The 13824-nt window shown below is 42.9% G+C and overlaps 1 protein-coding gene across 2 annotated transcripts in view; it reads left to right on the top strand.

Moving 5' to 3' along the window:
• The window catches only part of kdm5a (lysine (K)-specific demethylase 5A), a 224200-nt gene that overhangs the window by 101033 nt on the left and 109343 nt on the right, over window positions 1-13824 (top strand). For both annotated transcript variants that reach the window (XM_041215725.1, XM_041215724.1), the window contains 5 exons: window positions 1280-1438; window positions 2608-2789; window positions 7216-7378; window positions 8056-8175; window positions 10116-10310. In XM_041215725.1, the coding sequence (XP_041071659.1) occupies window positions 1280-1438; window positions 2608-2789; window positions 7216-7378; window positions 8056-8175; window positions 10116-10310 (819 nt within the window). The remainder of the gene's footprint in view (window positions 1-1279; window positions 1439-2607; window positions 2790-7215; window positions 7379-8055; window positions 8176-10115; window positions 10311-13824) is intronic.

Genomic DNA, 13824 nt, shown 5'->3' with positions numbered 1-13824 from the left:
ATTTTGGTTAACAATCATATTCTTATTTAGAATTTTAAAACTCTTAAGCTGGTTAAAAAGCCTAGGTTAACAGAAGCTGCCTGGCAAGTGGCAGTTATGTATCAATGAAGTGAAAATGGTTACTGAGTAGGTTTTAATTCTGTAGCAAGAAGTTGACTTAACTGTTGCAACTTGAGTGAGAGTCACCAACCCTCTGTAAAAGCAGACAGATTGTGCATGAACATAGAGTGGAAGCACACTGGAGATGGTGAGGATTGAGTGCGATGAGGGATTGGTGCTAATTTGGGAACTTGGTGCAGAGTGGGAAGCAGGTGTTTTTTTAATACTTTATTCAGCCTTTAGTAGCTGATGAGTGTTCAAAGGCGTTGAAATATGAGCAGATTGGTCACTGAGTTTTTAAGATTTTCTTCTAAACAGCAGCATAGTTTAAGCTGATACTTGAAAGTTAGAAGTATTACATTAAGTTCATAATTAAACAATTATTACATGCTTAAACTATTTAATATAACTGCAGATAACAGTTGAGTGATACTTCTAAACTCGAACCATAATTAGTTAAATAAATCACATTAAGGATGCAGGGCAGGTGATGTGTTGCAGCTGTGGTATGTAGGAGATGGTGGACAGCTGCATGATCCATAGCAGCTAACTGCAGGTGTCTGGTTCAGATAAGCTGGAACTCCCAACTTCAGACACTGCAATGCACTCGGTAAGGGGCAAGTTATATGGACTTTGTTCCAGGAGGCAGTCACATTCCTTAGGCTAGGCCCTTCAGATTTGCTCTGTGGTCAGGGACAGATGGGTGCGACTGTGAGTGAGGCAGGTATGGGGACCCAGAATGTAGCAAGGGAGCAGCCTCAGCTCTTGCAGCTTTTCTGCATGAGGACAAAGACTGACCCCAGCATCCCACTAGTTACAGTTTGCCATTCTAAAATGATGTATTTAATCTGATTCTTTATTCCTATTAACAAATCCTCTATCCATGTGAATATATTACCCCCAACACCATGAGCTCTTATCTTGTGTAGTAAACTTTTATGTGGCATCTTATTGAATGACTTTTGGGAAATGTACCCGCCACTCCAGCACCCCCCATGTTCACTATTCCTATCACTCCCAATTCCTCCATGTACACTGCATTCATCACACCTGCCACAAGCCTCCACCCACTCCCCCTTTGTAGATTGTCCTTGTCATTACTCACCCCTGCCCCCAGAGCCTGTTGCTGTAACACGTTTGGGCTGTCATTAAAGGCTGGCTATCTCTCACTCTCTGGCAGATGGTCCCAACTGAGTTAGTCGAGAAGGAGTTTTGGCGACTTGTAAGTAGCATTGAGGAGGATGTTATTGTGGAGTATGGTGCTGACATTACCTCAAAGGAGTTTGGCAGTGGATTCCCAGTCAAAGAGACCAAAAGAAGGCTGCTGCCTGAAGAGGAGGTAAGGGTTTATTGTTGTGCACTTTCTGTTTCTCCAGCTCGCCTCCCCTCAAAAGTGCACGGGTGTTAATCAGAGGGGTGATGTGATAACTTTGGCTGTCTGAAAGTATCTTTGTTTCCAAAGTTTGTCCTTTTAATACTGTTTGTAAATGACATGACTGATGTTCTTACTGCAGTCACTTTGGCATATTGTACTGAATTTTGCCATGAACATCAGGAAGCTGATGCTGGGGTTATTTCCAGGTCATGAGCCTACTGGAGGTGGCAGCACATCTTCCAGTTGAATTTTACAGAAACAGCCAGTTAGATTGTCTCCAATTTGCTGGATGGGTTCTGGAGGCTGGGTGTGCAGACAGGGAGGCCAGCAGTCCTCACTTTGTGACCAGTGTGAGTGCTGCTGATGTCCAAGAGAGCAGGGAGCATCAGGGAAACACCAGTGTCGGTATCAGGCTGAAACCTCATTAGACCCATGACGATCGGAGACATCCAGCTCAAGAAATTCCACGCACTGGCAGACGGCAACCTGTGCACTGCTGGCAAAATTGTTATGTTGCTGCAATAATCACTGTTAAGTGTCTGCTTAATTATCTTGATTGCATTCTCTCTGCTGCCGGATTGGTTCACATCACTGCTGCACACCCTTTGCTGGGAAAAGTGGGAGCGTGCAGGATCACAGCGGGGAGCTGGCCGGGCGTTCTTTAATGAAGTTATCCTTGCAGTACCACAGCCCGTCCAACTGCGCCCCACAAAAGCTGCCTACAAACAGCTGCAAAAATTCTACCATTTGTGTCTGAACTGTAGATATTACATGTGCCCTTAAAAATCTGGATGTGGCAATAGTATGCCTTTTATTCCCAACTTGAGCAGGCAGATCTCAGCAGTATACAGATAGTTTGTCAGGAGAACTAAAACTGGACCAGGTGATCTAGAAGGACCCAGTTCTACAGGTTGGTTCACAGCAAGTTTTTAGGGAATGAATCCTGCAGGAACCCTATTCATTTTACTCATTTCATTGCCATCCCTCAAATGTCACCATCCGTCTACCCTGTGCCCCTGCCTTCTGCCCGCATGTCTACTCTGCCTTACTCTCACCCCTGCCCTACTCTGAGCCACCTTCTTGCTTTTTGCTCCGTGTTTCACTCTCTGATTTCCTTCTGCATAATTTCTCAGGAATATGCCAGTTCTGGTTGGAACTTGAACAACATGCCTGTCCTGGAACAGTCCGTATTGACTCACATCAACGCAGACATCTCTGGGATGAAGATTCCTTGGCTTTATGTGGGAATGTGCTTCTCCTCCTTCTGCTGGCACATCGAAGACCACTGGAGCTACTCCATCAACTACCTGCACTGGTTTGTAACTTAATTGATAGTTACCAGGTGGATCACATGGTCTTCTCCAGACCAACTCATGTCTAACCTATTAAACTTTTAAATGTGACAATTTATTGAGATACCCAGCAACGTCAGCTTGAAATAAGTTCCTGGAATCACCCCATGTTGCTGTTTTGAGGGCCAGTCATTAAAAGTAGAATCAGTTTAACATCATGCAAATTCTGCCAATTATTTTTGTTTTGGGGATTGTTTCACTATGTGAACTGTGCAGCACTTGCTAGTGTTTCAGACAGGGGAGAGGGCAAACTGACCGCCTTAATTTTTCTTGCTGTCTGGCTGTAAACAGAATTGTTTTAATTTCTTATTAAGGCTGTAGCGTAATTCCCCAAACCCTCTGTTTGGTGAAGTCAATTTTAAAGTGACTCACAGCAAATTCTCTTTGGAGTTAAATCAGAAGTATTGCTTATTCATACATTCAAACCCCGGGGGTGGTCGTCACAACCACATACACAGAAGTGTACAAGGAGGAGATAGAAAAAGAAGGAATAACTTTTTTTAAAAAAGATATGGATGTTTATTTATTCACGTGAATGTCAGAATCCAGCAAGGGTTCCTTCACAAAGTAGTTCAGGTGGGTTCAGCTAGCTGAAAGGAGGAATTACCGAATTCCTTCAAAGTTGGTGATGATGCAGCAACATGAGATTGTTTTGCAGAGACTTGGTCCGTGCTCCAGGTGAAGGCAGGAATCTTCCAGAGAACCAGCCTTCGAGGAGGGTTAGGCTTAAGACAGGCTTTGTTGTCAGCCTGGAGTCCGGCTTTGGTGTTGACAGGCTGGATGTTTAACAGTAGACTGGGAGTCCATGAATGTAACATTAGAAAGGTGAAAGGAATTTAGGTCATGTGGTGTTGCCGATTGTTGAGTTTTTTTCATGTTTAATCGGTTTGATGTCTCTGGTCAAAATCCATTGTTTACCTTAGGAAATATATGGTGGCTATTAGCACCCCTGCAGGTATGATGAGTTTTGATGGCTCTCTCTTTGTTTCAGTCCAGACCTTCTGCTGCTCTCATGGGTGTGAGATTCCACAAGGATAAGTGTTGAGCATTGTCCTGTAATTATTGTTGAAAGTTTCCAGAATTGTAGCCAAGTTGCAAATCATGTGACCTGTAGCAGTCATGTTTTTGGTTCAGCAAAGTCCATTTTTAAATATGCAGAAAGTAAAGTTTGATTTTAAACAGTTTATGATCTCTTTCATTTCTCATGAACATGACACCAGGGAATACAAATGAGCTTCAAGTGAAGGATGATCAGTTTGAAGGGCAGGAAGTAGGAACAAGTACAAGTGTCCATGGAGCCTGTCATTCCAAATTCAATTCAGTGACCTTTCAGTTCCTCTAGCATCTTTAGTTTTGCTACCTTACTTGATTGATTTTATTTGAAACAGTCATATGAGTGAATAATTATTTTCTGAGAGATCTGTTTGAATTTGCTGTTAGAGGAAACTTGATGAGCTGCTGCAGTGCATGCTCTAGATTGTGAACTGCAGTCACAGTGCATTCATGATGGAAGGTTGGATACTGGGTGGAGGGTGCTCATACAGGAAATTGCTTTCCCCTGGATAGTGTTGGGCTTCTTGAGCATTGTTGTGGCTGCACCCATTCAGGCAAGGCGTAAAAGTTCCATTACTTACTTTCCAAACTTCAGCCTTGTTGATAGTGGTGAGACTTTGAGGTGTCCTGGGTGAACCCGTCACCTAATTATTCCCCCGATCACAACAAAAAAGTATAACTGCATTTTCTTTCACAATTGCACTTTGTCAGCCAAGAGTCAGGAAGGTAAATTTTAGCATGTTGCAGGTAATAAAAAAAACTCAGTGCATTTTCACCCACAGTGAGTGGTTTTCCTTTGGCATTATTCACAGATTTTACATCTGAAAGCATGTCCCATTATTACAACTTCAGTTACCTGTTAACCCAGGGAGTCCCTGAGCTCCCAGTGTGAAGAAGCTCGATTAACATCCAGCAATTTAATCAGCATACCTCAGGGTTAGACCATAAGATGTCGGAGCAGAAGCAGTCCATTCGGCCCATCGAGTCTGCTCTGCTTAATGAGACCATGGCTGATCTGATAATTCTTAACTCCACTTTCCTGTTTTTTCCCCATAACCCTTGATTCCCTTACTGATTTAAAATCTTTCTACCTCAGCCTTGAATATACTTAACGACCCAGCCTCTACAGCCCTCTGCGGTAAAGAATCCCACAGATTCAGTACCCTCTGAGAGAAGAAATTGCTCCTCCACCTCTGTCTTAATTGGGTGACCCTCACTCTGATATTATGCCCTCTGGTCCTAGACTCTCTCAAGGGGAAACAACCTCTCAGCATCTACCCTGTCAAGCCCCCTAAGAATCTTGTATGCTTCACTAAAGTCACCTCATTTTTCTAAACTCCAAAGAGTACAGGCCCAACCTACTCGACCTCTCCTCATAAGAAAATCCCTCCATACCCGGGATCAACCTAGTGAACCTTCTCCGGACTGCACCCAATGCCAGTATATCTTTCCTTAGATAAGGGGACCAAAATTGTTCACAGTATTCTAGGTGTGGTCTAACAAACGCCTTGTATAGTTTTAAGAAGACTTCCCTATTTTTATACTCCATTCCCTTTGGAATAAAGGCCAACGTTCCATTTGCCTTCCCTATTACCTGCTGAACTTGTTAGCTTTTTGTGATTCATTCTTGAGGACCCTCAAACCCCTCTGTTCTGTAGGTTTTTTCAGTCTTTCTCAGTTTAAATAATAACCAACTTCTCTATTCTTCCTCCCAAAGTACATAATCTCCCATTTTCCCACATTTTAATCCTATCTGCCACTTTTTTGCCCGCTCACTTAACCTGTCTATATCCCTCTGTCAACTCTTTGTATCATCCTCACTACTTGCCTTCCCACCTATTTTTGTCACCCTCCAACTTGGCAATAGAACATTCGCTTCCCTCATCCAAGTGATTAATCTATATTGTAAATAATTGTGGTCGCAGCACTGATCCCTGTGGCACCTAATTACAAATTGCCATCCTGAAAATGCCTCCCTTATCCCAACTATGTTTTCTATTTGTGAGCCTTTCCTCTATCCATGCTAATATGCTACCCTCAACACCATGGGCTCTTATCTTATTAAGTAGCCTTATCTGTGGTACCTCATCAAACACCTTTTGGAAATCCAAATAAATTACATCTACTAGTTCCCCTTTATCTATCCTGTTTCTTACCTCCTCGATTCTAATAAATTTGTCAGGCATGATTTCCCCTTCATGAAGCCATGCTGACTCTGCTTGATTATGTTATGTATTTCTAAATGCTCTGCTATTACATCCTTTATAATAGACTGTTAACATTTTCCCAATGACAAATGTTTGTCATTAAAAGTTATTTAAGGCCTCTCTTGATACCATTTGCCACATATTTGCAGTGTAGATTGATCACTACAATGTGACTGTGGTAGAATCATACAGCGCAAAAAGAAACTCCATTTTGCCTTTGCTGGCTCCTTAAAAGAGTTGTCAATTAAATCACTACCCTGCTTTTTATCCATAGACATTTCATTTCTCCCTTTCAAATATCTATCCAATTCCCTTTGAAAGTTGCTGTTGAATCTGGATTCTTTGTCAGAACAACACGGTGAGTTTAAGAATGCTCATCTCCCATTTGGTTCTTTTGCTGATGACCTGAAATGTCTTCTGCTTACCAACCCTCCTGCCAGTGAAAACAGTTTTACGTTATTTAATATCTCAAATGAATTAAATCTCCCTTCAACTGTCTCTGCTCTACAGAACAATCCCAGATTCTCTAATCCTCCACATAATCCTCACCCTGGTGGTATTCTAGTGGATCTCCTCTGCACCATCTTCATGACCTGGAAACCCTCCCTAACTTGTGATGCACAGAATTAGACACAGTACTCCAGCTGAGATCTGAAGGTTTACCCTAACCTCCTCACTTTTGTAGTCTGTGCGCCTGTTTATAAAGCCAAGGATCCTGTACTGCTTTTTAGCAGCCTTCTTAACTTGTCCTGTCACCTTCAAAGATATGTGTACGTTCACCCTAGATCTCTCTGTTGTTTTGTACCATATATTTTATGATGCCTGTCCTCTTTCTCCCTATCAAAATGAATGGCTGATGGTTGCAGGGAAGACAGGATTGGAGAAGTTTGTTCTGATTATTAGACAAGCCTGAAATGCGATGTGATCTAATGCTTGATGTAACCATGCTTTCTCATTGAACAATTGTTTAAACAAAGCAATTTAAAAGATAAAATGCAGTAGTTTCATTATTTTTTTTTTGCAGAGGCATTGTAGCTCCTGCCAGAGCTGTGTAAGTTGTCTTTGTAAAGTAAGGTTTTCTCCGTGGTTTGAAATGTGAAGGGTAGTATCATTTGACTGTCTTTGACAGGGGAGAGCCGAAGACTTGGTATGGGGTGCCGGGTTATGCTGCTGAACAACTGGAGCTTGTAATGCGGAAGCTGGCTCCAGAACTCTTCCATTCTCAGCCAGATCTGCTGCACCAGTTGGTGACCATCATGAATCCCAATATTCTTATGGAGCATGGAGTCCCGGTATGTTCTTCCTTTCCTCTCTGCCGTCTTTACTCAGCTTGCAACTAATTTGTTGGGAAGGTGTTGGTCACTGGAAGAAATTAATACTGGGTTCTGGGTTGCCTGTCTAGCTCTGCAGTCTGGAGTAGCAGCTCTTAAAAGAAAATAAATTCCGTTTTTTATGCATTCTGCAGTTTTATTGTTTAAAACTTTTATTACTCGTGCCGGTGAAATTCTCCACAGTGTATTTGAATGAGTGCAGTAAAAATATTTCTATCTATTAGTGGTGTAGTTTAATTCATTAGCTTGCAAATGAAACTATGTATGTGTTTTTTATATGCATCTCTGGTATTCGCCCAGTCCATTCTAAACGAACTCTACCTTGCAAGGGTTTAGGGAACTCTTGGGCCCTTTGACCATTGTGAGCCAGGATAGTGAAAGTTAGCAAGTATCAAGGCCGTGTCTACTCTGACCTGACCAGATGTACATACGTTTGTACTTTCCAGGAAGAATCATTGGATTGTGATTCAGACATTTTAAATTACCCTACTGGCTCATTGGTTGAAGCCAGTGTGCAACCAAGCCATGCAGAGTTGTTGGTCCCAGTTTGTGCTGATTTTGTTGATAATCTGCAGTTCAGGAGAATGGAATTAATTTCTGCTAAGATTACATTGTCAATCTTCATTTTTCTCTCTTAGGTGTTCCGAACAAATCAGTGTGCTGGTGAGTTTGTGGTTACTTTCCCAAGAGCCTATCACAGTGGATTCAATCAGGGCTACAACTTTGCAGAAGCAGTGAATTTCTGCACTGCAGACTGGGTATGTTTCACACTTTCTAGAGGATGGTTCTCGGCAAGTCAGTGCTGCGGCTGTATGAATGGTAGTACATCAGAAATCTTCGTGCATGATATAGATAATTAGTGCAGACTTTCAAAAATGGCATAGTCGATCAGTTCAATCTAATTTAAAATTAACTTCATTTTAATAAATACTGCTCATGTTATACTTGTAAACAATAGCTCTTGGACAAATTCAGCCCAAATAATAAATTGATTAGCATAATGGATCATTGACTTTGATATAATTTTCATATAATGGGCATGGGGTGCTATTTGATAACATGTTGGATTGTAGGTATTGTTTCTCCACAGTGAGATCCCAAATCAGCTAGGATAAAAATGGCAAAGTAATACGTGCAGCTTGGATTGTGCAAGGGATTCACTGAGGGCATCATTTTGTCTGCAGCATCCAACTCAAATGCAGCACACCATTCAACCTCAGACACCATCACAACCAACCCATATCCCACCACGTCATGCATCACCTCCCCACACTCTAAAGGCATGGCTGGGTTTGCTGTTGCTGTTTCCAGTGCCCAGGTCGATGCCAGGTGGTCCGTCTGATTTCATTCCTTTTAGTAGACTTTGTAGTGGCTTGATACAACTTGCTAGGCCATTTCAGAGGGCATTTTAAGAGTCAGCCACATTGTCTTGGTCTGGAGTCACATGTAGGTCAGATCAGGTAAGGACAGCAGTTATGGGCCTCAGTGAACCAGATGGCTTTTTATGACAATCGGCATTGGTTTCATAGTCACCATTACTGAGACTAGCTTTTAATTGTGGATTTATTAATTGAATTTAAATTCCACCAGCTACCATGGTGGGGTTTGAACCCAGAGCATTTGTCTCAGCCTTTGGATTATTAGTACAGAAACATTATCACTACAACACCAACCCCTGTAGGATTTTCCCTCTTGTTGCTCTCATCCGAGAGCGGCCCATCTTACAGATATGCCCTTCAGGACTCGGCCAGCTCAGTTAGAAATGGTACTACCAAGCCACTCTTGGTGATGGACATTGAAGTCCCCCAACCAGGGTACATTCTGCGTCCTTTGCCACCCTCTGTGCTTCTTCCAATTGGTGTTCAACATGGAGGAGCACTGATTCATCAGCTGAGGTGAGCAGTATATGGTAATCAGCAAGAAGTTCCCTTGTGCACACCATGAATCCATGGGGTCTGGAGTCAAAGCTGTGGACTCCTCTGGGGGCCACTCCATCTGACTGTATACCACTGTGCTGCCACTTCTGGTGGATTTGCCCTCTAAGTTTATTTTGTAAGAAAGTTTACTAATACTCAGACACTGTGGGAAATATACACATTAGTTGAATCTCTCCATTCCTTTGATTAAAAAGCTACGTTGCGAACAGATGGAAAATTCGATATTTGAGATTAAAGAATTCATTGTCCAACCGAGACACGCATGACTTTTATTTATAGAACTGGCCTATCTGAGAACAGTTTTAGGAACAAATCAAAAATGATTTATTTGCCTATTTCTGGAGGTCTCTCGTGGATCCTTTCAGTAGATCTCTCTCTATCTGCACCATTACTTCCATTCCCACATCACTGCAACTTGCTTCCCCAGTCCCAATATAAACATTTCCACAGGATACTGGCTAATGTTTTTTTTAAAAAAAAATAAATAAAGTGTCAAAAATTAAGCAAACAGCGTGATGCATGTGTGCAGTTGTCATATCTCCTTTTGTAACATTTGGAAATCTGTGGAGAAGACACTTCTTGTGTTTGGCACCTGAGTATTCTGAGTATAGTTGCTTAACTGGACTTCAGAATGTGAGCTTGTGTCTGTTGCCAGTTGCACTTGGTAAATGTGGATCCTTTTGGAAGTATAATTACTGTGTTAGCAGTAGACTGTCATTTGTTGGAATGCAGTACTAATTCTTCAGTTTCATTGACTTTAGCTCCCCATGGGCCGTCAGTGTGTCAGCCATTACCGACGCCTCCATCGATATTGTGTGTTCTCACATGAAGAGCTGATCTGCAAGATGGCAGCTGATCCGGAAAGTTTGGATGTTGAGTTGGCCGCTGCTGTCTACAAGGAGATGGTGACCATGATTGAGGAGGAGACACAGCTGAGAAAGGCAGCCTTCCAAATGGTATGTAAGGATATATAGAATGATAAAATTATACAGCATATTGTTGGGTCTGGTAGCATAATGGTTGTTACATACTGGAAATCCAAAATTCTGGACGAATGGTTCAGAAACATGAGTTTCATGAGCTACCCTGGCAGCTGGAAAATTTAAATGCAATTAATGAAATAAGTTCTTGAATAAAAAAACCAGTAATAGTAATGGTGGCCATGAAACTATTGGATCACTGTCTGCTTCATTGAAGTCTTTTAGGGAAGAAAATCTGTCACCTTACCTAGTCTGGCTAGGCAATGTGGTTGGGACTTAACTGCCTAATGAAATAACCTAGCAAGCCGAGTGGTATCAAACCATTACAAAAAAGTAAGAACAAAGTAACAGGTAGACCCTCCAGCATGGAGCTAGGACATGGCTAAGGCATGTGCCGCTCGGTCAACCCTGCAATATCCTCCTTGCTGCCATCCTGGGACTTGTGCAGAAATTGAGAGTTGCCCCACGGACTAGTCAGGCAAAAACCTACATAATCATACGTATCGATCATACCTTCCAGACACGGCCCAGACTTCTCCATCACCATCCCTGGCTATGTCCATTCTCACTGGCCGGACAGATCCAGCAGAAGTTGCAGCTTAGTGGTGCATGGTGGAGACAGACTGGGAGGAGGCCTTAACTTTGACTCCAGACCCCATGAAGTCTCATGGCATCGGTTCAAACATGGGCAAGAAAACCCTGCTGGTTACCTCCTGGGCTGAGGACTCAATGCTGTTGTGTGTTGAACAATGCTTGGAAGAAGCAATGAGGCAACAAGGGCACAGAATGTACTCCGGGTGAGGATCACTGTCCATCGCTAAGTGACTCGATAACACAACTACTGATTGAGTTGGCAAAGCCCTGAAGGACATAGCTGCCAGACTGGATTTACAGCATATGGTGAGAGAACCAACACGAGGGAAAATCTAACATGACCTTGTCCTCACCAATCTGTTTGTCACAGATGCATCTGTCCATGACAGGAATGATCACTGCACAATCCTTGTGGAAAGGAAGTACCATCTTCATACTGAGGCCACCCTCCATCATACTATGTGGCAACACCATTGTGCTAAGTGGGATAGATTTAAATTAGACCACTTGTGACCTTACATTGGAGGGAAGGTCATTGATGAAAATAGCTCTTATGTCTCTGTTTGTACCAAGGCTGTAATGAAGTTTGAAGCTGAGTGGTGCTTACGGACACAAGCTGCACTTCAGTCAGCAAGTTATTATTGAGTGTCACTTGATAGCACAGTTTGACTTCCGTCACTTTGATTATTGAGTGCATACTGATGGGGCGGCAATCAGCTGGATTGGATTTGTCCTGCTTTCGTGGACAAGACATAGCTGGGCGAATTTGCACATTATCGGGTAGATGTCAGTGATGTAGCTGGACTGGAATAACTTGGTTATGGACATGACTAGTTCTGGAGTTCCTCAGTACTGCAGCCACAAATTGTTAGGGCCCGTAGGCTTTGCTGTGTCCAGTGGCATCAGCCATTTCTTGGAGTGAATTGAATTGGGTGAAATCTGGCATCTGTTCTCTAGCTGCGGACTCCCCGGCCTTCCTGGCAACTGTTTGAGAATAAACCATACTGTTCACAGCCTTGGTGTCATATTTGACCATCGAGGTGAACATCTGCATATGCGCACCATCCCTAAGACCACCTATTTCCACTTGTATAACATTGCTGGACTCCGCCCCCAGCCTGAACTCATCTGCTGAAACCCTCGTCCGTACCATTGTTACCTCTGGACTTGACAGTTCTAATGTATTCCTGACAAGCCTTCCACATTTCATCCCCATTAACTTGAGGTCATCCAAAACTCTGGCTGTGTCCTTACTCACACCATGAGCGGAATTTAGTTGAACTGACCTGGGACCTTGGTGCTGTCCACAGGTTGGAGGATCAGTAGGTGCCCACATCGCCTTTCCAGAGGAAGGCCCAACACTATTTCAGTGCAATTGAGCCCACTAGCTCCAGACTTGATCAGATGGGTGTGGGAAGGCAAGCAGGATCTCTCCCCAGCCTCCAGATACACCTCAGGGAGGGGATGCTAAAATCCACCCAATGCCTCCAACCACTCCATGCTTGTTGGCCTACATTGACAATACCTTGATTTTGAATTTCTCCTCAGTTTCCAATCTCTGTATGACCTCACTCCTCCCTATCTCTAACCTTCTCCATTCTTACTGTTGTGATATTTCTAATTCTGGCTTTCCGAAATAACCAAAGATTGAACACTTTCTCCACCAAAGTTGTTTGATTTTAATTGTCCCACTATAAGGATCATTCTGCTACCAAGACCCAAAGCACTTGAAGTCCCTCTCTGAATCTTTCTGCCTCTCTTTCTTTTCTCATTAAAGCCTTTGACCAAGCTTTTGATCATCTGCACTAATAACTCTTTATATAGCCCAGTCTCAAATTTTGCTTTATAATGTTCCTGTGAAGTGCCTTCAGTTCATTTTTTAAAATAAGGTGGTACTTTATAAGTATAAGTTTATTATTCCTGATAAACTGGAGAAGCTAGGGTTGCTCTCTTAAGAGCAGAGAGGACTAAGAGGAGATTTGATCGAGCCATTTAAAATCATGAAGGCTAAGTATAAATAGGGCAAAACACTTTGCAATGGCCGAAGAGTCAATAACTAGAAGGCACAGATTTAAGGTGTTTGGCAAAAGAAAACTTTTCAATGCAATGAGAGGTTGGGATTTGGAGCACATTGCCTGGTAGGATGATGGACAGCAGCCTTCAAAAGGGGATTTGGATAAATGTTTGAAGGATATGGGAAAAGAAACAGGTGAGTGGCATTAAAACTAGAAAGTGCTGAAAATATTCAGTAGGCTAGGCCTCTGAGGAGAGAGGAACAGATTGATGACCTTTCTGAAGAGGATCTAGTAGCTCAGACTGGACATCCATGATGTGCTCTGGGCCATCAGTAGCACCAGAATTGTATTCAACCACAATTTATAACTTCACTCTACCATTACCATTAAGCCAGGGAACCAACCCTGGTTGATTGATGACTAAAATGAGGTGCCAATCTGGTGAAGCTACAACACAGGACTACATGCATGCTGACCAGCAGAAGCTAAGACAGAGCTAAGTGATGCCATAACCAAAGGATCAAGCCTGAGCTCTGCAGTCTTGGCACATCCAGTTGTGGATGGTGGTGGAACAATTAAAGAACTTGCAGAAAGTGGAAGCTCCACAAACATCCCATTTTCAATGGTGGCGGAGTCAGCACGTCAGTGCAAAAGACAAGGCTGAAGCATATGCAACCATCTTCATCCAGTAGTGCTGAGTAGATGATCCGCCTTGGCGGCCTCCTTGGGTTCCCAACTTCAGTCTTCAGCCAATTTGATTCACTCCACATGATACTGAGAAATGGCTGAAGGCAAAGGCTATGAGCCCTGACAACATTCTGAAGACTTGTGCTCCAGAAATAGCTGCCCCCCTCGCAAAACTCGCCTAGCAGAGCTACAAT

This window comes from Carcharodon carcharias, chromosome 21 (genome assembly GCF_017639515.1).
Source record: "Carcharodon carcharias isolate sCarCar2 chromosome 21, sCarCar2.pri, whole genome shotgun sequence".
NCBI lineage: Eukaryota > Metazoa > Chordata > Chondrichthyes > Lamniformes > Lamnidae > Carcharodon > Carcharodon carcharias.
The sequence above is the reverse complement of the archived record's forward strand: the minus strand, read 5'-3'. Positions and strand labels throughout refer to the sequence as shown.